Source organism: Chironomus tepperi, unplaced genomic scaffold, assembly GCF_022539635.2.
Source record: "Chironomus tepperi strain 1889 unplaced genomic scaffold, CSIRO-AGI_Ctep_v1 contig_7, whole genome shotgun sequence".
Lineage (NCBI taxonomy): Eukaryota > Metazoa > Arthropoda > Insecta > Diptera > Chironomidae > Chironomus > Chironomus tepperi.
The window spans coordinates 1,284,349-1,307,310 of record NW_027226129.1 but is presented as its reverse complement, the minus strand read 5'-3'; the positions used below and the strand labels follow the sequence as shown (position 1 = coordinate 1,307,310).

The 22,962-nt window shown below is 36.9% G+C and overlaps 2 protein-coding genes across 4 annotated transcripts; one reads left to right on the top strand and one right to left on the bottom strand.

The window, feature by feature from the left end:
• Window positions 1–369: 369 nt before the first annotated feature.
• On the bottom strand, window positions 370–22,736 carry LOC139085701 (uncharacterized). The gene is made up of 11 exons (XM_070633868.1): window positions 22,627–22,736; window positions 20,292–21,548; window positions 20,163–20,239; window positions 19,087–19,719; window positions 13,097–13,154; window positions 9,419–9,503; window positions 6,243–7,867; window positions 4,950–4,980; window positions 2,082–3,370; window positions 1,131–1,207; window positions 370–1,073 (listed from the first exon to the last, which is right to left on the bottom strand). The coding sequence occupies exons 2-11, from the start codon at window positions 21,521–21,523 to the stop codon at window positions 442–444; spliced, it is 5,739 nt and encodes a 1,912-aa protein (XP_070489969.1). The 5' UTR covers window positions 21,524–21,548; window positions 22,627–22,736; the 3' UTR covers window positions 370–441.
• On the top strand, window positions 11,405–19,746 carry LOC139095665 (matrix metalloproteinase-25-like). 3 transcript variants are annotated; one of them, XR_011544897.1, is made up of 8 exons: window positions 11,405–11,576; window positions 13,076–13,353; window positions 13,556–14,004; window positions 15,599–15,798; window positions 16,846–17,197; window positions 18,672–18,797; window positions 19,069–19,324; window positions 19,464–19,746. XR_011544897.1 is itself a non-coding variant. In XM_070647214.1 (7 exons), the coding sequence occupies exons 1-7, from the start codon at window positions 11,451–11,453 to the stop codon at window positions 19,083–19,085; spliced, it is 1,548 nt and encodes a 515-aa protein (XP_070503315.1). In that variant the 5' UTR covers window positions 11,405–11,450; the 3' UTR covers window positions 19,086–19,746. The 3 variants fall into 3 exon arrangements, 2 of the variants coding, with proteins under 2 accessions (XP_070503315.1, XP_070503234.1); XM_070647214.1 differs by having other exon boundaries at window positions 19,069–19,746; XM_070647133.1 differs by lacking the exons at window positions 19,069–19,324; window positions 19,464–19,746 and having other exon boundaries at window positions 18,672–19,054.
• Window positions 22,737–22,962: the final 226 nt, after the last annotated feature.

Here is a 22,962-nt window from a genome sequence, read left to right as displayed (position 1 = left end):
CTAGTCCTGACTACCCATTAACCCTGACTACCCACTAGCCCTGACTACCCATTAGCCCTGACTACCCACTAGCCCTGACTACCCACTAATCCTGACTACCCACTAGCCCTGACTACCCACTAGCCCTGACTACCCACTAGCTCTGACTACCCACTAGCCCTGACTACCCACTAGCCCTGACTACCCACTAGCCCTGACTACCCACTATCCCTGCCTACCCACTAGCCCTGACTACCCACTAGTCCTGACTACCCACTAGTCCTGACTATCCACTAGTCCTGACTACCCACTAGCCCTGACTACCCAATAGCCCTGACTACCCACACCCCTGACTACCCTCACCCCTTGCTCTACCCACTACCCCTTGCCTACCCACACCCCTTGCTCTACCCACTACCCCTTACCTACTCTTACCTCTGACTCCATATACCAATATGGGTACTAAAAAACATCAACTGACACTCCATCAATCCAGTCGACATACTTAGTAACATCAGTAAATACAGCATATGTATCAACATCACATCCATAACGTCCACCAATTATTGACGATGAGACAATACCACGAAGATAATAAGCATTACCATCAGTCACATATAATCCATTACCACTGTCACCTCTACACGCACCAACACCTGTACCCGAACCACCACAAAATGTTCGTTCACTTGAAATTTTAACTAAATTTAAATTGTTTAAAAAGCAGTGCTCGTTTGTATGAATTGGAGTATTAATAATTTTTGGAATATTTTCATGAATTTTTTTTTCATCTTCACTTTTACCATATCCAACAATTAAGCCTGTCTTTATATCATTAATGTTAGATTTTGGCATACAAATTGGTTGAATATATTCATTAAATGTAATATCACGTTCGATTACAAGGACAGCAATATCAGCATCAAATGACACAGTCAGTGGATTCCAATCAGGATGTATATTGACTTTTTGAATGGCATATGGAATTCTACCAATCTCAATCGATGTTTTTAGGTCGTGAATTCCAAGTAGAATTAGAAATTGTCCTGGTGATTTTGGGATTTTTTCTTGTTTATCTTGGATGCAATGAGCAGCTGTAAAGATTGTTAACTAATGTAGTGAGTGTAGTTAGTCAAAATGTGACACTTTACCTGTCAATACTTTACGATTTGATATCAAAGTACCGCCACAGAAGTAGTTACCAGTTGAAAACACTAATGCAGCAATCCTGGGAATAATTGTGAGATTTTTGATCAAAAGATAACAGAAAGATAACGGAAAGATAACGGAAAGATAACACAAAGATAACGAGAAAGATAACAGAAAGATAACGGAAAGATAACACAAAGATAACGAGAAAGATAACGGAAAGATAACGGAAAGATAACACGAAGATAACGAGAAAGATAACGAGAAAGATAACAGGAAGATAACACAAAGATAACGAGAAAGATAACACAAAGATAATGGAAAGATAACGAGAAGATAACGAAAAAGATAACATGAAGATAACAGAAAGATAATTAGAAAGATAACGTAAAGATAACGAGAAAGATAACGGAAAGATAACACGAAGATAACGGAAAGATAACGGAAAGATAACACGAAGATAACGAGAAAGATAACACGAAGATAACGGAAAGATAACGGAAAGATAACAGAAACATAACACGAAGATAACGAGAAAGATAACACGAAGATAACGAGAAAGATAACGGAAAGATAACACGAAGATAACGGAAAGATAACGGAAAGATAACACGAAGATAACGAGAAAGATAACACGAAGATAACGGAAAGATAACGGAAAGATAACAGAAACATAACACGAAGATAACGAGAAAGATAACACAAAGATAATGGAAAGATAACGAGAAGATAACGAAAAAGATAACATGAAGATAACAGAAAGATAATTAGAAAGATAACGTAAAGATAACGAGAAAGATAACGGAATGATAACACGAAGATAACGAGAAAGATAACAGAAAGATAACGGAAAGATAACACGAAGATAACGAGAAAGATAACGAGAAGATAACACGAAGATAACGAGAAAGTAGCAAGAAGCTAATATAACCCATTAAACACAAAATACAAACCATGGAAAACTTCCACGTGGAATATGCATACCACCAACGATATTTCCAACACCTGTAATGGCCTTACCACAAGAATTCGAACTTGTTGTTAAATTAAGACTACGAAATAATGGAAAAATAAAATCATTGTTCGTTTGAGTCAACCTCCTTGGTTTGTAGTTATCAAAACAGTCTCTCAGGTTCAATATTGCCTCACTCCATGTGATCGCAAGCATCCGACTGCAAATGTTACCTGTCATGTCAACAATTGACAGATCAGAATTGTCAATGAACATTTTATCAATCGCATTGATTCTGTTGTATTGTAGATTCAATTCCTTAATATGATTAACGTGACTAAAGGAATCTGAATGAATTGTCGTCAATTTATTACCGCCTAAATTAAGTTCCTGTAGATTCGTCAATGATGTGAAGACATCAGCAGGCAGATCGGCAATGTCATTGTTACGTAAGTTAAGCAATTGTAAATTTTGAAGACCATCAAAGCTGTCTGGACTTAAAATCATAATTTTATTGTCAAAAATCCACAAATTTTCCAATTTTTTTAAGAATTTAAAGCATTTTGATGAAATTTTTGTGATTTGATTTTCGTACAATTTGAGCTGTTTAAGGTGATTTAGATGCCGGAACCAATCGGGGTTTAGTGACTGAATCATGTTGCTGCTTAGACCCAAAACTTCAAGTTTCACGAGTGGGTCAAAAATGTTGCTTGGAATTGAACTTATTTGATTGTTATCCAAATACAATAATTCGAGATTTTCTTGACTTTTGAACACATTTTCAGGCAATGTCGTTAATTTATTGAATTTTATCATCAAATTTGTCAAATTTGAATTTTTTATCAGTAAATTATTTGAAATTTCATCAATTTTATTATAATTTAATGATAATTTTTTTAAATTTTGACAATTTAACAGCGAATTTACATCAATTGATTCCAATTTGACGTCGTCCAGCTCAATTGTTTCAATATTTTTAAATTTTTGACAAAAAATTGATGAAAATGTCTTTAATTTATTATTTGAATGATATTTGCCAAGCCATTTGACATCCGCATCACCAAAACCTGTTAAATGTTGTCCAACAATTTGTGTGACGGTGACGTCATGTGTCTCATGTGTTGTGTCTAAATAGCAATCATAATATGTGTCATTTATGACTTTATAGCTGTATGTCAAATGATTGTTGTAGCTGTAGATGCACTTTGCACTTTGTGCTGTTATTTCGATTGTTGTGGATGATAATGCACAGATTAACACAAGAATTAGATTCATTTTGATGACCAAATACTATTAAAATGTCGGAGAATTGTGATCTTTTAAGCACTAACTGAGACAACACAAGTTGAGAATGAAAAGTAAACAGAAAACCTGATTACTCCTTCTCTCTTTCTCTTCTCTCTTTCTCTTCTCTCTTTCTCTTCTCTCTTTCTCTTCTCTCTTTCTCTTCTCTCTTTCTCTTCTCTCTTTCTCTTCTCTCTTTCTCTTCTCTCTTTCTCTCTCTCTTTCTCTTCTCTCTTTCTCTTCTCTCTTTCTCTTCTCTCTTTCTCTTCTCTCTTTCTCTTCTCTCTTTCTCTTCTCTCTTTCTCTTCTCTCTTTCTCTTCTCTCTTTCTCTTCTCTCTTTCTCTTCTCTCTTTCTCTTCTCTCTTTCTCTTCTCTCTTTCTCTCTCTCTTTCTCTTCTCTCTTTCTCTTCTCTCTTTCTCTTCTCTCTTTCTCTTCTCTCTTTCTCTTCTCTCTTTCTCTTCTCTCTTTCTCTTCTCTCTTTCTCTTCTCTCTTTCTCTTCTCTCTTTCTCTTCTCTCTTTCTCTTCTCTCTTTCTCTTCTCTCTTTCTCTTCTCTCTTTCTCTTCTCTCTTTCTCTTCTCTCTTTCTCTTCTCTCTTTCTCTTCTCTCTTTCTCTTCTCTCTTTCTCTTCTCTCTTTCTCTTCTCTCTTTCTCTTCTCTCTTTCTCTTCTCTCTTTCTCTTCTCTCTTTCTCTCTCTCTCTTTCTCTTCTCTCTTTCTCTTCTCTCTTTCTCTTCTCTCTTTCTCTCTTCTCTCTTTCTCTTCTCTCTTTCTCTTCTCTCTTTCTCTTCTCTCTTTCTCTTCTCTCTTTCTCTTCTCTCTTTCTCTTCTCTCTTTCTCTTCTCTCTTTCTCTTCTCTCTTTCTCTTCTCTCTTTCTCTTCTCTCTTTCTCTTCTCTCTTTCTCTTCTCTCTTCTCTCTTCTCTCTTCTCTCTTCTCTCTTCTCTCTTCTCTCTTCTCTCTTCTCTCTTCTCTCTTCTCTCTTCTCTCTTTCTAGTGGATTAAAGCTTGCGTGTCAGTTCCAATAATGATAAAAACTGCATTAGTAATTGCATTTCATGTCCATGACTCAGTTGTGAATGAATTGAACACGAAAACAGATTCAAAATGGTGAAAAATCTAAAAATTCTCAATTCAGTGCTTCGTCCACTTCAGTTCTTTGGTCTTCAATATTTTTCACTCAATCACAAATTTGATTCAAATGAGCAAAAATTTATAATTTTATTCATATTGGCATTTCCAACATATTCATTGATATCAAGTTACTATTACATTTATGGATTTATTAATTTTGAGGATGTCAAGTCATCCCATAATGTCCTACAATATGAGTTTAAAATCATCACATATACCGGACGTTACTTAATCATCATCATATCAATGCTCGAGTCATTCATAAAAACTAAAAAAATAATTAAAATTTATAAAAAAGCGTCAAAAATTAACGAACTTTTAAAATTTGAATTTAAAATTAATATAAAATTAAATTATTTAACTTTGCTGGACGTCATGAGGACAAGATTAATAATAATTTTTACTGGACTTTTAATTATTGAAATTACACCACAAATTTTAACAAATTTTACCCCACATTCAGCTATGATGTGCATCACTAAACTTATTGGATCAATTATTATAAGTTTAATTATTTTTAAGTATTGCTTTTATGTTGATTTTATTAATTTATATATTATAATTATCACAAATGTCATTAAAAATGAGAAAAAATTTAAAATTAATTTAAAAAATTATAAAAAAATTTATAAAATTTTAATTTTAAGGAAGTGCTATATAGAAATTATTAAAATGGTTAAATTAATTAATGAGTCAGTTTTAGTTCAATTACCAATTATTATTTCAATTATTATAATGTGTTTGGTGAGACGAGCTTATCGTTTTTATGCATTATTTACTGGACAATTGCATGTTAATGCTTTCATATTTACTGTTATGAATAATACAATTGAGGAAATTGCTTACATTTATTCATTGTGCTTTTGTTGTGATCGAACGGAGATTGTTGTGAGTTGACAAAGCTTTTGTGACTTAGACCTTGAGAGAGAGAGAGACTGAGAGAGACTGAGAGAGACTGAGAGAGACTGAGAGAGACCAAGAGAGACTGAGAGAGACTGAGAGAGACTGAGAGAGACTGAGAGAGACTGAGAGAGACTGAGAGAGACTGAGAGTGACTGAGAGAGACTGAGAGAGACTGAGAGAGACTGAGAGAGACTGAGAGAGACTGAGAGAGACTGAGAGAGACTGAGAGAGACTGAGAGAGACTGAGAGAGACTGAGAGAGACTGAGAGAGACTGAGAGAGACTGAGAGAGACTGAGAGAGACTGAGAGAGACTGAGAGAGACTGAGAGAGACTGAGAAAGACTGAGAGAGACTGAGAGAGACTGAGAGAGACTGAGAGAGACTGAGAGAGACTGAAAGAGACCGAGAGAGACTGAGAGAGACTGAGAGAGACTGAGAGAGACCAAAAGAGACCGTTTAATAATAATTTTTTCTCAAATTTCTCGTAAGATGAACAACTTAAAAGAAGCTTTAAGGAAAGTAAATTGTGAGGATTATAACGTAGAGGAAATGAAGGCGCTAAGCTTCTTATCTGATCAAATATTGATGCAACCAATTGGATTTTATGTAATGGATACGCACAAGTTAAACATTGAGTATTTTGCAGAGGTAAGTATTGATTTATATTTAAGGAGTCACAACCTAATTATGATCAATTCTGGGAAGTGACACAAAAATTTAATAATTTGAAAAATAACTGTTTTTATTAAAATTTATCAATTTTAATTACAAAAAATATTTAAAAATTTATTATGTCCATTTATGGCATCTAAAATGACTTTTGTGGACGACTTCCTTCCTACAAATCCAAATTTATTGATTTTTCAAATTCCTCCTCAATTTTCCGCATCATTTCCTCTTTTTCAATAAATTTTTCAATAACTTTTTTCACCTTTTCTGGATCGACAGCCCATTCGTCCTTAAAATTAATTTTCGGATACATTTCCTTGATTTTTTTAAATGCTTTTTGTCTCATTTCGTCATTTTGGTACTTGACACCGAGTCTTAATATCTCAACAGCATTGTTGTCGTCAATATTGTCAATGACTTTGTTTCCTGCATACTTTTTCAGTTCCTCAATCTTTAACTTCCCAGCAGCAGCCAAAAGATGCAAATAGTTCATCCCATCGACACCTGGAAGTTCATCAGTGTACAGAAATTTTAAAATAACCTCAAAAATGTCCACTGGAATGTCGATTAATTTCAGATTTCCAACTCCAGGGTTGTTTTTCAGCAATTCAGCCAGAGTTGGACTTCGTGCTGCAATCAGGAACTTGTGGACTGGGAAGTTGTGATCGCCAATTTGGATGTGGAAGTCCTTTGTGGTTTCGTCATTGATGAAGGACTTAAAGTCGTTAATTAGCAATGACTGTGTGCTTAGTTTTGCGACCAAGTTTTCAAGTTCTTGGACTTGTTGCTGTAACTTTTGCTCAGATTCTTTCAAATAACCCAAAAATTTGAATCTTGCGATGAATTTCTCATTCAAGTCATCTTTGACTTCTTGAAGGCTTGCATTAGAGTCATAGACTGGATAAATTGAATATATTTTGTCATAGTTGGGATTTTGACTAAAATTGACGACTTTTAAGCTTGTTAATCCATCCAAAATATTTGGTTCGATAACTTTTAAATCATTTGACCTGAAGCTAATATACTCCAAATCCTTAAACCCCTCAAACAAGTCACCTGGCAGGTATTCAAGCTCATTTTCAGGACAAAAAAATGCCTTTAAATTTTTATATTCTTCCAAGTCATTTTTGCTGATTTTTTTAAGCTTTGAATTATTTATTTCAAGACTTTTCAAGTTGGGAAATTTTTTGGTGAGTCCTTGAGGAATTTTCACGATCGAGCAGTTCTCAAATCTAACATGAAATACATCCAAATCTCCTTTTCCGCATTCATGATTTCCAATAATTTTTAAATCTTGGTTTTCTGCTATTTGCCTTCCTTTAATCCAATATCCATAGAGTTTCTCGCCATGATTATATGTAAAGGTATCAAAGCAGCTTTTGATGTCCATTTTTCGTCTTCGTTCGTCGTCGTTCGTCTTCGTTCGTCTTCGTTCGTCTTCGTTCGTCTTCGTTCGTCTTCGTTCGTCTTCGTTCGTCTTCGTTCGTCTTCGTTCGTCTTCGTTCGTCTTCGTTCGTCTTCGTTCGTCTTCGTTCGTCTTCGTTCGTCTTCGTTCGTCGTCGTTCGTCTTCGTTCGTCTTCGTTCGTCTTCGTTCGTCTTCGTTCGTCTTCGTTCGTCTTCGTTCGTCTTCGTTCGTCTTCGTTCGTCTTCGTTCGTCTTCGTTCGTCTTCGTTCGTCTTCGTTCGTCTTCGTTCGTCGTCGTTCGTCTTCGTTCGTCTTCGTTCGTCTTCGTTCGTCTTCGTTCGTCTTCGTTCGTCTTCGTTCGTCTTCGGTCGATTCATAAAATGAATTCTTAAACTATTTCTCAAAAAAGCCTAGTAAATTAAAGGCGTTTTACTGTTGTGAAGAGTTTCGGCCAAAATAGTACCCTTTGAATACACTCCACTACTACTGTTATTATTTAAAGCTCAATACTTACTGTTAGATACTGCAAATGCTAAAATAATGATTAAAAATTAAATTTCAACCTGTTGAATAGTAAACAAAACAAAAAGTCTAATCATGTATTTTTTTATTTTTGAATTTTTAAAAACCGTTACGAAAATTTAACATATTCAATAAAAATGGGCAAATATTCAGATTCATATGTATCATTAGTGCTTTAAAATGCTTATTTGAGTATCGAAATATCATCGTCGTTATCTATATCCACTCAACGACCGTCGTTGGATGTCGATTGCCTATTTCCGAGATGAAGCGAAGATGGGATAGAGATTGGAGAGATTGAGGGAGATGAGGTGAAATAGGAGAGAGATGGAAGGGAGGTGAGGGGAGATGGGGGGAATTGGGGGAGCTTGAAGAAGATTGGGGGTAGATGGATGGAGATGGAGGGAAATGGGGGGAGATTAGGGGAGATAGAGGGAACTTGAAGAAGATTGGGGGGAGATGAGGGGAGATGGGGGGAGATGGGAGGAGATTGGGGGAGATGGGGGGGAGATTGGGGGAGATGGGGGGGAGATAAGGGGGAGCTTGAAGAAGATTGGGGGAATATGAGGGGAGATGGGGGGAGATGGAGGGAGACGGGGGGAGATTGGGGGAGATAGGGGGAGCTTGAAGAAGATTGGGGGGAGATGGAAGAGAGATGGGGGGAGATTGGGGGAGATAGGGGGAGCTTGGGGAAGATTGAGGGGAGATGGGGGGAGATTTGGGGAGATTGGAAGAGATAGGGGGGAGATGAGCGGAAATGAAGGGAGATTGGGGGGAGATGAGGGGAGATTGGGGGGAGATGGGGAGAGATGGAGGGGAGATGGGGGGAAATGAGGGAGATGGGGGAAATGAGAGGAGATGGAGGGAGATGGGGGGAGATTGGGGGAGATAGGGGGAGCTTGAAGAAGATTGGGGGGAGATGGGGGGAGATGGAGGGGAGATGGGGGGAAATGGGGGGAGAATTGGGGAGATTGGGAGAGATGGTGGGAGATGGAGGGGAGATGGGGGGAAATGGGGAAGGAAAGGGGGAGATTGGGAAAGATAGGGAGAGCTTGGGGAAGATTTGGGGAAGATGGGGGAGATGGAGGGAATTGGGGGGGGAGATTGGGGGAGCTTGAAGAAGATTGGGGGGAGATGAGGGGAGATTGTGGGGAGATGGGGGGAGATTGGGGGAGCTTGAAGAAGATTGGGGGGAGATGGAGGGGAGATGGAGGGAAATGGGGGGAGATTGGGGCAGATAGGGGGAGCTTGAAGAAGATTAGGGGGAGATAGGGGGGAGATGGGAGGAGAAGGTGTAAAGTATGGAAATTTCAAGAATAATAAGCATATTTATTTTCTAAAATTATAAAAAATGAAAAACATTATAAAATATTGTAAAATAATTTGATTTAAAATATCATGACTGTCATGTACAGCACTAACATCCAAATGATTATCAAATCGTCTTAAACATGCTGGATATTTATCAATTAATTCTAATTTTACATCATCAAGACTTGCATTTGATCTATAAACATGATAAATTGAGTAACATTTTGTATAATTTGGATTATTACTAAAATTAACATGATTAAGCATGTCAAGTCCATCCAAAATATTAAAATCAATTAATTTTAAATTATTTTTCCAAAAACTTATAAATTCTAAATTTTTAAATCCATCAAATAAGTCACCAGGTAGAAATTCAAGCTCATTTCTTGTAAATATTAATTTTTTTAAATTTTTATATTCCGTTAAGTCATTTTTTGACAATTTTTTTAACTTTGAATTGTGAATTTCTAAAATTGTCAAATTTGGAAAGACTTTTGTTAATCCTTGTGGAATTTTTGACATTGTACAACTGTCAAATTGAATGCAATTTACATCGTTGATTGTTTTTTCACTTAAATTTTGACTAATTAAATTAATTTGTTGATTTTTTGGGATATTTTGATCTTTAATCCAACATCCGTAAATGTTCTCGCCATGTCTATATGAAAATTCAATGAATTTGCAGGAAATGTTGATCATGTTGGATGCACAACGATCTGAAATTATTTAAGTCAAGTTGACTTGACCAAAATCAACTTGACTAAACCCAAATCAAGTTGACTTGACCAAAATCAACTTGACTAAACCCAAATCAACTTGACTTGACTCAAATCAAGTTGACTAGACTCAAATCAAGTTGACTAGAGTCAAATCAAGTTGACTAGAGTCAAATCAAGTTGACTTGATCCAAATCAAGTTGACTAGACCTAAATCAAGTTGACTTGAGTGAAAAAAAATTTAATTAACTCAAATCAAGTTGACTAGACCAAAATCAAGTTGACTAAAATAAAGTCAAGTTACCTAAACAAATCCTCAATAATTCACAAAATTTTTACAGCACAAAATCAATAAAAAGGTCTTTTTGCCTTCAAAATTGTCAAGTTAATGACCTTCCTGAACTTGATAAAGAGCTTTGATTCTCAAGTACCTGTACAAATTATAATTTGATTAAATTAATCTTGTTGAATATGTCATGATAAAGTGATTTGTATGACAGGTGTTTGATGCATTTCTCTTTGTGACTTTAGTCATTATACATAGTTGAGTCACTGGTGTCGTTTTGGTGACCAGGATATAGGGTGAATGCCTAGAATATAGGGTTGATGACTCGATTATAGGGTTGATGACTAGAATATAGGGTTGATGACTAGAATATAGGGTTGATGACCAGGATATAGGGTTGATGACTAGGATATAGGGTTGATGACTCGATTATAGGGTTGATGCCTAGAATATAGGGTTGATGACTAGGATATAGGGTTGATGACTAGGATATAGGGTTGATGACTCGAATATAGGGTAGATGACTAGAATATAGGGTTGATGACTAGGATATAGGGTTGATGACTAGGATATAGGGTTGATGACTAGGATATAGGGTTGATGACTCGAATATAGGGTAGATGCCTAGAATACAGGGTTGATGACTCGATTATAGGGTTGATGACTAGAATATAGGGTTGATGACCAGGATATAGGGTTGATGACTCGAATATAGGGTAGATGCCTAGAATATAGGGTAAATGCCTAGAATATAGGGTTGATGACTCGATTATAGGGTAGATGCCTAGATTATAGGGTAGATGTCTAGATATAAACAATAATTTATGTTTCTTTTCAGATTTGTACCGGAATCTTCTCATATATTGTAATTTTACTGCAATTTGAACAATCGGACTCCTAAGCTAATGACAAGTCATAAGCACCATCCAACCACCTACACAACATGTTTGTATTACACATCAAATTACCAATTGATTCACTCATTTTATTCATCATCAAATAATTTCTCAATTTTTTAAATATTCTCAATTTTCTCAATTTTTTTTGCGATTATTTTTCTACTCATTCATTCAGATTCAATCGAGTGTGCTTTGCGATTAGTTGTAAAAATAAAAATAAATAAAGATTTAAAAAAAAAAAAATGAAAATTTTTGTAATTTTTGGATATTTTAATATTTTTTTGATGATCCACTGTGCACCGATTAGTTCATTTACCAAAAAAAGTTTAAGACATAATGGAATTGATGACTTTAATGCAGACAAATTGGTGAGAAAATAATAAAATAAAAAAATATTAAATTAGAATATATTGCTGATAAGGGATTTGTTGTGATTTGTGAGTGATTTGAGGGGTCAGTTTGGGACTAATTGGGACTGATTGGTGATTTTGTGGATAAATTTTGGAATTTTGAACAATTTTGGTCAGTTTTTTGGTAATTTTAATTAATTTTTGGTCAATTTAGGGTAATTTAGGTCTAATTTGATCAAATTTGGTCAATTTTGATGATTTTTAGCTAATTTTAGTCATTTTTTTTTAATTTTTTGTCAGATTTTGGTCATGTTTTGATTAAATTCAGTCAGATTTTGGTCAAGTTTTGATTAATTTCAGTCAAATTTAGTCAAATTTAGTCAAATTTTTAGCCAAATTGAGTGAAATTCATCAAATTTCAGTCAATTTTTAGCCAAATTTAATCAATTTTGGTAATTTTTAGCCCAATTAAGTCGATTTTGGTCAGTTTTTGGCGAGTTTTAATAAAATTCGGTCAGTTTTGGACATTTAGAGCTAAATTTGACCAATTTTGGTCGGTGCTTGGCAAATTTTGGTCGTTTTTTGGCAACTTTTGGTAATTTTATAGCCAAATTTAGTCAATTTCGGCCAGTTTTTGGTCAATTTCAGTCAAATTTGATCAATTTTTGGTAGATTTTAATCATTTTTTAGCCAAATTCGGTGATTTTTAGTCAGTTTTTGGCATATTTTAGTCATTTTCTGTCAGATTTTGATCAAATTTTGATCAGTTTTAGCCAAAATGGTTCAAATTTTGTCAAATTTTGACAAATTTTGGTCAATTTTTGATAAATTTTTGGCATTTTTTAGCCAAATTTAATCATTTTTTGCAAATTTTAGTCAAATTTTGGTAGTTTTTGATCAGTTTTTGTCAAATTTCAATCAATTGTTGTCATTTTGGTCAAATTTTGAAGATTATCAGTAAAATTTGGTCATTATTGGTTCATTTTTGGCTAATTTCAATTGAACTTGATCATTATTGATCATTTTTTGTCAGATTTTGAGCAATTTTTGGCAAATTTGATCAATTTTTGGCAAATTTGATAAATTTTTGGCAAACTGTCCAAATTCCAAGTCAATTTTGGTCAGTTTTTGGTCAATTTCAGTAAAATTTTATCAATTTTTGATAAATTTTTGTCATTTTTTTCGTCAAATTTGGTAATTATTGGCAAATTTTGTCAATTTTAGATCAATTTTGACAAATTCAATTTATTTTTAGTCAGTCTCAATGATTAATTCCCATCCAATCATGGCCAAATCCCCAAACTTTAACACAATACAGTAAAATTTCACAAAAAAAAAAAAAAAATGCGCCTCAACCACCACCAACTCAAATTACTCTCCAACTTGTTCATTCACTTACTTTACTACGATCTCCTTATCAATCCCCATTCAAACAATATTATTTATTATTTATTATTTTTTGCATTGCACTTGACATTCTTCCTGTTACATCACATATATACATTAACAATACACAGATCGCATTCATGCAAACATACGGATATCTAAATAATCCAATTGACATGAGAGAAGGTCTTGTCGCTGAGTCATTATATGCTGAAAATGCAATTATTGATGGAATTAAAAATGTTCAACGTTTTGGTGGATTATATCCAAGTGGAGTTATGACTGATGAGACAATAAAGTTATTGAGTGCACCAAGGTGTGGTGTTAAGGATGTATTAAGCTTTAGTGAGCGTAAAAAGCGTTTTGTTGTTGGTGCCAAGAATTGGGAGAAGCGTAAGATTACATATTTGTGAGTATGAGATTGATTATGGACTTATAGACAGACAGGATGGCTACTGAGTGACATAATGCACCTTAATTGACTATTTGGTGGCATATCCACTACTTTAGAGAACCAGTGATAGTCAGTAGATCAAAATGACATAGAATATCCCTTGACTATTGAGTCTAGCTACCCCAAATCCAAAACTAACCTCAATTATCTTCAACAGCATAGCCAATTACAGTCCAAAAGTTAATGAAACTGAAATGGAATCAGCAATAACAAAAGCATTTGATGCTTGGTCATTATATAGTCGATTAATATTTAAAAGAATTAATGATACATCAGCTGATATAATTATTGCATTTGGTAGTTATTATCATGGTGATAGATATCCATTTGATGGACCTGGTAATATATTAGCACATGCATTTTATCCATATGAGGAGAATTCATATGGTGGTGATATACATTTTGATAATGATGAAAATTGGAAGAAAGGATCACAAACATTAAATGATGGTGTTGATTTTATGACAGTTGCTGTTCATGAGCTTGGACATAGTTTAGGATTGGCACATAGTCCTGTTTATAATGCTGTTATGTTTCCATATTATAAGGGTGTATCACCGGCACAATTGGATTATGATGATATATTGGGATTGTATCAGTTGTATAGTAAGTTGATATTTGGGAAAGAGGGATGGATTCAGCTCTTCCCCGCTCCTCTCCGCTCATCTCCGCTCCACTCCCGCTCCACTCCCGCTCCACTCCCGCTCCACTCCCGCTCCACTCCCGCTCCACTCCCGCTCCACTCCCGCTCCACTCCCGCTCCACTCCCGCTCCACTCCCGCTCCACTCCCGCTCCACTCCCGCTCCACTCCCGCTCCACTCCCGCTCCACTCCCGCTCCACTCCCGCTCCACTCCCGCTCCACTCCCGCTCCACTCCCGCTCCACTCCCGCTCCACTCCCGCTCCACTCCCGCTCCACTCCCGCTCCACTCCCGCTCCACTCCCGCTCCACTCCCGCTCCACTCCCGCTCCACTCCCGCCCACTCCCGCCCACTCCCGCTCCACTCCCGCTCCACTCCCGCTCCACTCCCGCTCCACTCCCGCCCACTCCCGCCCACTCCCGCTCCACTCCCGCCCACTCCCGCTCCACTCCCGCTCCACTCCCGCCCACTCCCGCTCCACTCCCGCTCCACTCCCGCCCACTCCCGCTCCACTCCCGCTCCACTCCCGCTCCACTCCCGCTCCACTCCCGCTCCACTCCCGCTCCACTCCCGCTCCACTCCCGCTCCACTCCCGCCCACTCCCGCTCCACTCCCGCCCACTCCCGCCCACTCCCGCCCACTCCCGCTCCACTCCCGCCCACTCCCGCTCCACTCCCGCCCACTCCCGCCCACTCCCGCTCCACTCCCGCTCCACTCCCGCCCACTCCCGCCCACTCCCGCTCCACTCCCGCTCCACTCCCGCCCACTCCCGCCCACTCCCGCCCACTCCCGCTCCACTCCCGCCCACTCCCGCCCACTCCCGCCCACTCCCGCCCACTCCCGCTCCACTCCCGCCCACTCCCGCCCACTCCCGCTCCACTCCCGCCCACTCCCGCCCACTCCCGCCCACTCCCGCTCCACTCCCGCTCCACTCCCGCCCACTCCCGCCCACTCCCGCCCACTCCCGCTCCACTCCCGCTCCACTCCCGCTCCACTCCCGCTCCACTCCCGCCCACTCCCGCTCCACTCCCGCCCACTCCCGCCCACTCCCGCTCCACTCCCGCTCCACTCCCGCTCCACTCCCGCCCACTCCCGCTCCACTCCCGCTCCACTCCCGCCCACTCCCGCTCCACTCCCGCCCACTCCCGCCCACTCCCGCTCCACTCCCGCTCCACTCCCGCTCCACTCCCGCTCCACTCCCGCTCCACTCCCGCTCCACTCCCGCCCACTCCCGCTCCACTCCCGCTCCACTCCCGCTCCACTCCCGCTCCACTCCCGCTCCACTCCCGCTCCACTCCCGCTCCACTCCCGCTCCACTCCCGCTCCACTCCCGCTCCACCCCGCCCACTCCCGCTCCACTCCCGCTCCACTCCCGCCCACTCCCGCCCACTCCCGCTCCACTCCCGCTCCACTCCCGCTCCACTCCCGCTCCACTCCCGCTCCACTCCCGCTCCACTCCCGCTCCACTCCCGCTCCACTCCCGCTCCACTCCCGCTCCACTCCCGCTCCACTTTCCCAAGCATCATCCAAACTTTGACCTTTTAATTCTTCAATTTCAGTTCAACGAACGTTAATAGACAATACTGATGAATCAGACAAGACAACAACACCTGAACCAGATGTAGATCATAAAACTCATAATTCTACTGAAATAGAGACAACAACAATTACATCAGCAGCTACATCGACAATTTCAACGACAACTAATCATGCTTTAGCAAGTGAGGAAGCATCTGAAGAGGGCTTGTTGGATGATGAGGTAAATATGGATGCAGATTTCGAAGTAGACTTGGATTTTTTAAGCAATTTCGAGTTGTCTTTGAATTTAGTGCGACACTATACCAGGTATGCATGGTGTGACACTATACCAGGTATGCATGGTGTGACACTATACCAGGTATGCATGGTGTGACACTATACCAGGTATGCATGGTGTGACACTGTACCAGGTATGCATGGTGTGACACTGTACCAGGTATGCATGGTGTGACACTGTACCAGGTATGCATGGTGTGACACTGTACCAGGTATGCATGGTGTGACACTATACCAGGTATGCATGGTGTGACACTATACCAGGTATGCATGGTGTGACACTATACCAGGTATGCATGGTGTGACACTGTACCAGACTATGCATGGTGTGACACTGTACCAGGTATGCAGGGTGTGACACTATACCAGGTATGCATGGTGTGACACTGTATCAGGTATGCATGGTGTGACACTATACCAGGTATGCATGGTGTGACACTATACCAGGTATGCATGGTGTGACACTGTACCAGGTATGCATGGTGTGACACTATACCAGGTATGCATGGTGTGACACTATACCAGGTATGCATGGTGTGACACTATATCAGTTATGCATGGTGTGACACTATACCAGGTATGCATGGTAAGACACTATACCAGGTATGCATGGTGTGACACTATACCTGGTATGCATGGTGTGACACTATACCAGGTATGCATGGTGTGACACTATACCAGGTATGCATTGTGTGACACTATACCAGGTATACATGGTGTGACACTATACCAGGTTTGCATGGTGTGACACTATACCAGGTATGCATGGTGTGACACTGTATCAGGTATGCATGGTGTGACACTGTATCAGGTATGCATGGTGTGACACTATACCAGGTATGCATGGTGTGACACTGTACCAGGTATGCATGGTGTGACACTGTACCAGGTATGCATGGTGTGACACTATACCAGGTATGCATGGTGTGACACCATACCAGGCTTTGCCACTACACCATGCACCAAATACTAAAATTGACATTATTTCCAGCACCACTCACCAGATGAAGTTCCAGACTTTTGTGAAGGCGACTATGACTCGATGGGAATCATCAGCAATCAACTTTACATCATTAAATCGAATTATGTGTGGAAATTTGACTCAAAATTTAAAATGTTTGATAATTTTCCACAAAAATTAAGGAAAATTTTTCCAAATTTACCGCGAAGATTTAAAAAAATTGACGCATTTTATGAAAATGATGAGAATAATGAGATTGTGATGTTTTCTGGAACTGAATATATCACTTATGACTCGAGGGGACCGATTTATATGGCTTATAATTTGACGAGATTTACTAATGATCCGGATATTGAGAAGATTGATGCTGCTATGGTTTGGGGTAATAATAATTTTATTTTTAAACTTTTATGGTTTTAAATTTCTATTTTTTCAATTTCCACACTCTTAGAAAAAAATTTAATAATTTGTTATTAAAACGTCATTGATAAAAGTTTTAGTAAAAAAATACTAAATTTTAAAAATTTTTATTAAAATTTTAAAAAAAATTATTAAATTTTAAAAATCATTTATTAAAATTTAATAAAAGTTTCTAAAGTTTTTCAGCATTTTGTGCTGTTATAGGTTTCTTATCAAAAAATACAAAATTCGTAAGGTTTCAATACATTTATATAATTCATAAACCTATGCAGAAATGACTGTTACAAGTATGATGATAATTCCCATATAAAGTCATATAAAATGTTATGCGACAAGAATGGTGTCAAATGTTCCCTTCTTTCATGAACCTTAAGAAATGATCTTAATTATGACCCCAATAGCTCACTACTGTTTGCAAACCACAGTAAAAATCATTTTTTTTTTTTGAAAAACTTTCTTACAAAATTTTACTAATTTCTTACTAAAACTTTCGAACAAATTTAATAAAAAATAATAAAAATACATCTTACTAACTTATTATTAAATTTTAGTAAAAAATTTATTAAAATTTTGTAAACACAAAATTATTTTAATAATTTTTATTAAATTTTAATAAAAGTTAGTAAGATGTATATTTATTAACTTTTATTAAAAATTTTCATACATTTTTAGTAAAAGTTATTAACTTTTTTCTATGAGTGCAATTTTTAAAAACTCAATATTTAAAATTTTAGATTTTTTAAATTTTTTAAATTTTTTAAATTTTTTAAATTTTTTAAATTTTTTAAATTTTTTAAATTTTTTAAATTTTTTAAATTTTTTAAATTTTTTAAATTTTTTAAATTTTTTAAATTTTTTAAATTTTTTAAATTTTTTAAATTTTTTAAATTTTTTAAATTTTTTAAATTTTTAAATTTTTAATTTTTTAATTTTGTGTTTTTTAATTTTTGAAATTTTAAACTTTTTTTAAATTTGTTCAAATTTTCAATTCATTAAGTTATATATTTTGAAATTTTTTAAGTTTTGAATTTTTTTTATTAATTTTCTTTAGATTTTTAAGCTCTTAATTTTTTTAAATTTCAAATTTTGTTCAAATTTTAAATTTTTTTAGACTTTTAATTTTTTTAAGTTTTGCGTTTTTTACATTTTAAAATTTTAATTTTTAAATTTTTTAAAATTTTAAATTTTTTTGTTCAAATTTTCAATTCTTTAAATTTTTAAATTTCAAGTTTTGTTTAAATTTTTCAAATCTATAGATTTTTTAAATTTTTAGTTTATAAAATCAAATTTTTTTAAATTTTTCAATTTTTTTTTAAATTTTTCAAATTTTTTTTAAATTTTTCAAATTTTTTTAAATTTTTGAATTTTTCAATTTTTGAATTTTTCAATTTTTGAATTTTTCAATTTTTTTAAAAATTTTTCTTTTAAATTTCCAGCCAAAAACAAAAAAACCTATTTATTCACTGCAAATAGATTCTATCGATACTCAGATTATCTCAAAATGGATCCATTTTATCCACGTGTAATGAAAAGATGGAATGGAGTTCCAAAGAATCTCAAAGGTGCCATATCATTCAGACCAATTGGACCGACTTTATTCTTTAAAAACAATGAATTTCTATTTTATGATGATAAAAATGTTAAATTAATGGATGGAAAAAGTAGAAAGATTGAGGAGCTATTTGACTATTGTAGCTATTGATATTGGGTGTCATGTATGACCTGGCATACCTAATAGAGTCCATAGATCAATATTACATTAAATATATTCAAAAATTACAATTAAAATTGTTAATAAAAAAAATATCAAAAATTAAATCAATTAATTTTCAGTTCCAGTCAATCCTTAACCACTTGATGATGTAACGGAACTAATCCAGTCTGTATAAGGCAGCACATCCGTAAATACTGAATATGTATTGACATCACACTGATTACGACTAGTAAACAGACCCGACGAGACAATTCCGCGCAGATAATATGTATTTCCATAAAACACGACCAATCCACTTCCACTGTCACCGCTGCACACACCAAGACCACGTCCTTCACCGCCACAGAATGTCCTTGGACTTGATATCCTTGACAGGTATTTGTTCCTTAAGAAGCACTGATCATTTTTGTGTAACGGAAATGTTAAAATTTTTGGAATATTTTCATGAACTTTTGTTGGATCTTCACTCTTTCCATATCCAACAACGACACCGGAATTGATTGTTGTGATGAAGGAACTCGGGTCTATTAAGCATATTGGCTGGATATACTTCGTAAATATAATTTTCTCACCGAGCACAAAAACAGCAATATCGGCATCAAATGATTCCGTTTTCGGGTTCCAATCAGGATGCAGCACAATGGTCTGAACAGCCTTTAATACTCTTTCAGTCTCAAGGTTATCATTCAAGTTATGAACGCCAACTAGGACAGTAATGTCTCTGGGAAGAAGTGGTCTTGAGTAGGATTTATCAAAGATGCAATGAGCGGCTAGAAGAATGTACTATATTAGTATTAAGTCATACTATACACGACTACACACGACTATAAACGACTATACACGACTACACATGACTATAAACGACTATACACGACTACACACGACTATACACGACTACACACGACTATACACTACACCCGAATATACACGACTATACACGACTATACACGACTATACACGACTATACACGACTATACACGACTATACACGACTATACACGACTATACACGACTATACACGACTATACACGAATATACACGACTATACACGACTATACACGACTATACACGACTATACACGACTATACACGACTATACACGACTATACACGACTATACACGACTATACACGACTACACCCGAATATACACGACTATACACGACTACACCCGAATATACACGACTATACACGACTATAAACGACTGTATACGAACCTGTTAAAACTGTCTGATCACTTATTATAGTTCCACCACAGAAGAAGCTTCCATCAGGCCTTACCAAAGCAGCAATCCTGAAAATTCAGATCAATTAAATTTTCATATCCAGTTCCAACAAATACTCACCATGGAAAGGCACCACGTGTAATATAGCTTCCACCAATAATATTTCCACGTCCTACAACTTGTTGTATGCCGCATGTATTTGATTGTACTTGTTGTGCCTGATAATTCTCAATGCATCTAACCAAATACTGCTTCATCCTGTCCCGACCTGTAATCTCATCCTGATAGCAGACGTTGTCCAGCATATTCAGGTACGACACGGCTGTATTGTCAATAAGGTTTGGGTCAATTGCAATAATTTTATTGCTGGCAAGGTTAATCGTCGTCAGCTGTGGATGAACATGGAATGAATAAGAATTGATGGTCGTCAATCTATTGTGGTCGACCCAGAGCATCTCAAGGCTTATTAATGGCGCGAAGATCTTTCCTGGCAGGTCCATAATTTGATTATTACCCAAAACGAGGCTTTTAAGGCTTTGCAGACCCACAAATGAGTCAGGATTGACATTTTTGATGATATTATTCTGCAGCAGTAAGCTTTGAAGACTGACAAGTGGTTTAAAGACATTTGCAGGTAAATCGGATATCTGATTGGAATCAATGCTCAGTTCCTGTAAAATTCTAAGATTTGTGAACCAATTTGGATTGATGACTTGAAGTCTGTTGTTGCCCAAGTCAAGATATTGTAGCTTAACGAGATAGTAAAAGACTAAGTTGGGCAGGAAGTAAAGCTGATTATTTCCAAGGTACAGTCCCTTTAGTTCCGACTGTGTGTTGAGCAGCTTCTCAGGCAATGTCGTCAATTGATTAAAATTCAGCCACAAATTTGTCAATTTTGAGTAAATTGTCAGTAAATTTTCGGGTAGTTTTTGGATCTTGTTGACACGAACAAATAAAGTCTTTAAGGCTGCACAGTTCTGGAATGCATTCTCGTCAATGACCTCAGTTTCTGTATTCACAATTTCCATTGCCTCAATATTTTGAAATGTATCACAAAATACTGATGTGATGGCGTTAAGTCTAACTGGATCGTGTGCCTGAATAATTTTGACATCCGTGTCGGTCCGCGAACTTTGATGATTGCCGCGAATTTCTGATGGATTCTCGTATCCGCCATAAATTGTGAATGTTATGTTGCAGATGTAGCTTTGAACTTGAGGATTGGAATTAATCGATTCCGCGTAGATTCCGCCGTCATATTTGAAATTGCATTTGACAGATTCGACGAAGATTTTTGGGATGGTTGTGGTAATGATGAGGAAGATTGAGAGGATTTGGAGCTTGATGGACATTTTGTTGAGGGTTTTGGGGTCGAATCTGATAAAAAAGATTGGAAAATTGAGAATTCGGACAGATTTTGGTCGAATTTGGACTAATTTTGGTTAATTTGTTCAGAATTCTGACAGAATTTTGCCGAATTTTGACAGATTTTAACCGAATTCTGACAAATTTTGGCTAATTTTACCGAATTTGGAGGAATTTCTCCATTTTTTGTGCTGAATTTTGACAGATTTTGGCCGAATTCGGCGAAATTTAAGCTAATTTGTGGTGAATTTTGGCTGATTTCGGCTGAATTCTGACGAAGTTTGGATAATTTGTGGTGAATTTTGACAGATTTTCCCCAAATTCGGAACAATTTTGGGTAAATTGTGCAGAATTCTGACAGAATTTTGTCAAATTCTGATGAATTTTGGCAAATTTGTGATCAATTTGACAAAAGTTGACCAAATTCTGACGAATTTTGACTAGAGTGTGGTGAATTCTGACCAAATTTTGACTAATTTCCTCAATTTTATTCAAATTATCTTAAATTACACCAAATAATGTCAAAATTTCTGTTTAAAATTGCCTAAAAACTCTCCAAAATATCGATCCTTATTCTAATGTTCTTAAGCATGCAAATGCTGTCGGTGATTTATCCAACAATACACATAAACTGTGACATTTTATTGCCAAAAAAAAATATGCAAATTTAAGTGATAGTTTTGAATATTTTAACATTTTTTTCAGCTTTCTAACTCGACTGGCATTATGAACTTTTAAGAATAACGAACCGAATCCGGCATCAAGTCAAAGTCATACAGGTCTAGTGCCTGATTTTAGGTCTATTAACCCACATGTGACATTCAGGTACGGTCCAGTTTTGTGTTGATGGACCACTGATGCTGTTTAAGTGAATTATTGGAACTTGACTTCAACCACATCGGGTATGAACCGAGCAGTAAGGTACCAAGCCATAAACCAGGTGTGCACAACCTTTTGTCATTTGTGGGACATCCCTGTGGTGAGCCTCGACCCAAACCACACACGACACATGATTCATAGCTATTTCAATGTACCACATCACACAGGTTGTCCACCACTGTCACACAACAAAATGTCAATTCAAATTTACCTTTTAAAATATTGTAAAAAATACTGCAAATAAATCACTTTAAAAATTCAAACAGAATCAGCACCTTATGTCTTGTTAATTCACGAGTCTTTTTTCAACTGACTGGATATTTTATTTGTGTCTATACATGTGGATGCTGTAGACACAACAAGACATATAATAATTCTGGTTCTGTGAGACTAACTGACCTATGGCAATATATTTGCTGAAAGAAATTAATGAACTTTTTGGATGATGGAAGGTGGGGAGGGGGTTGACAGCAGGGTTGACACCCTTTAGTGGGGTTGGAAGGGGTGGGGGTCTATACTGAGACGATATTATCCTGCTAGCATTGTC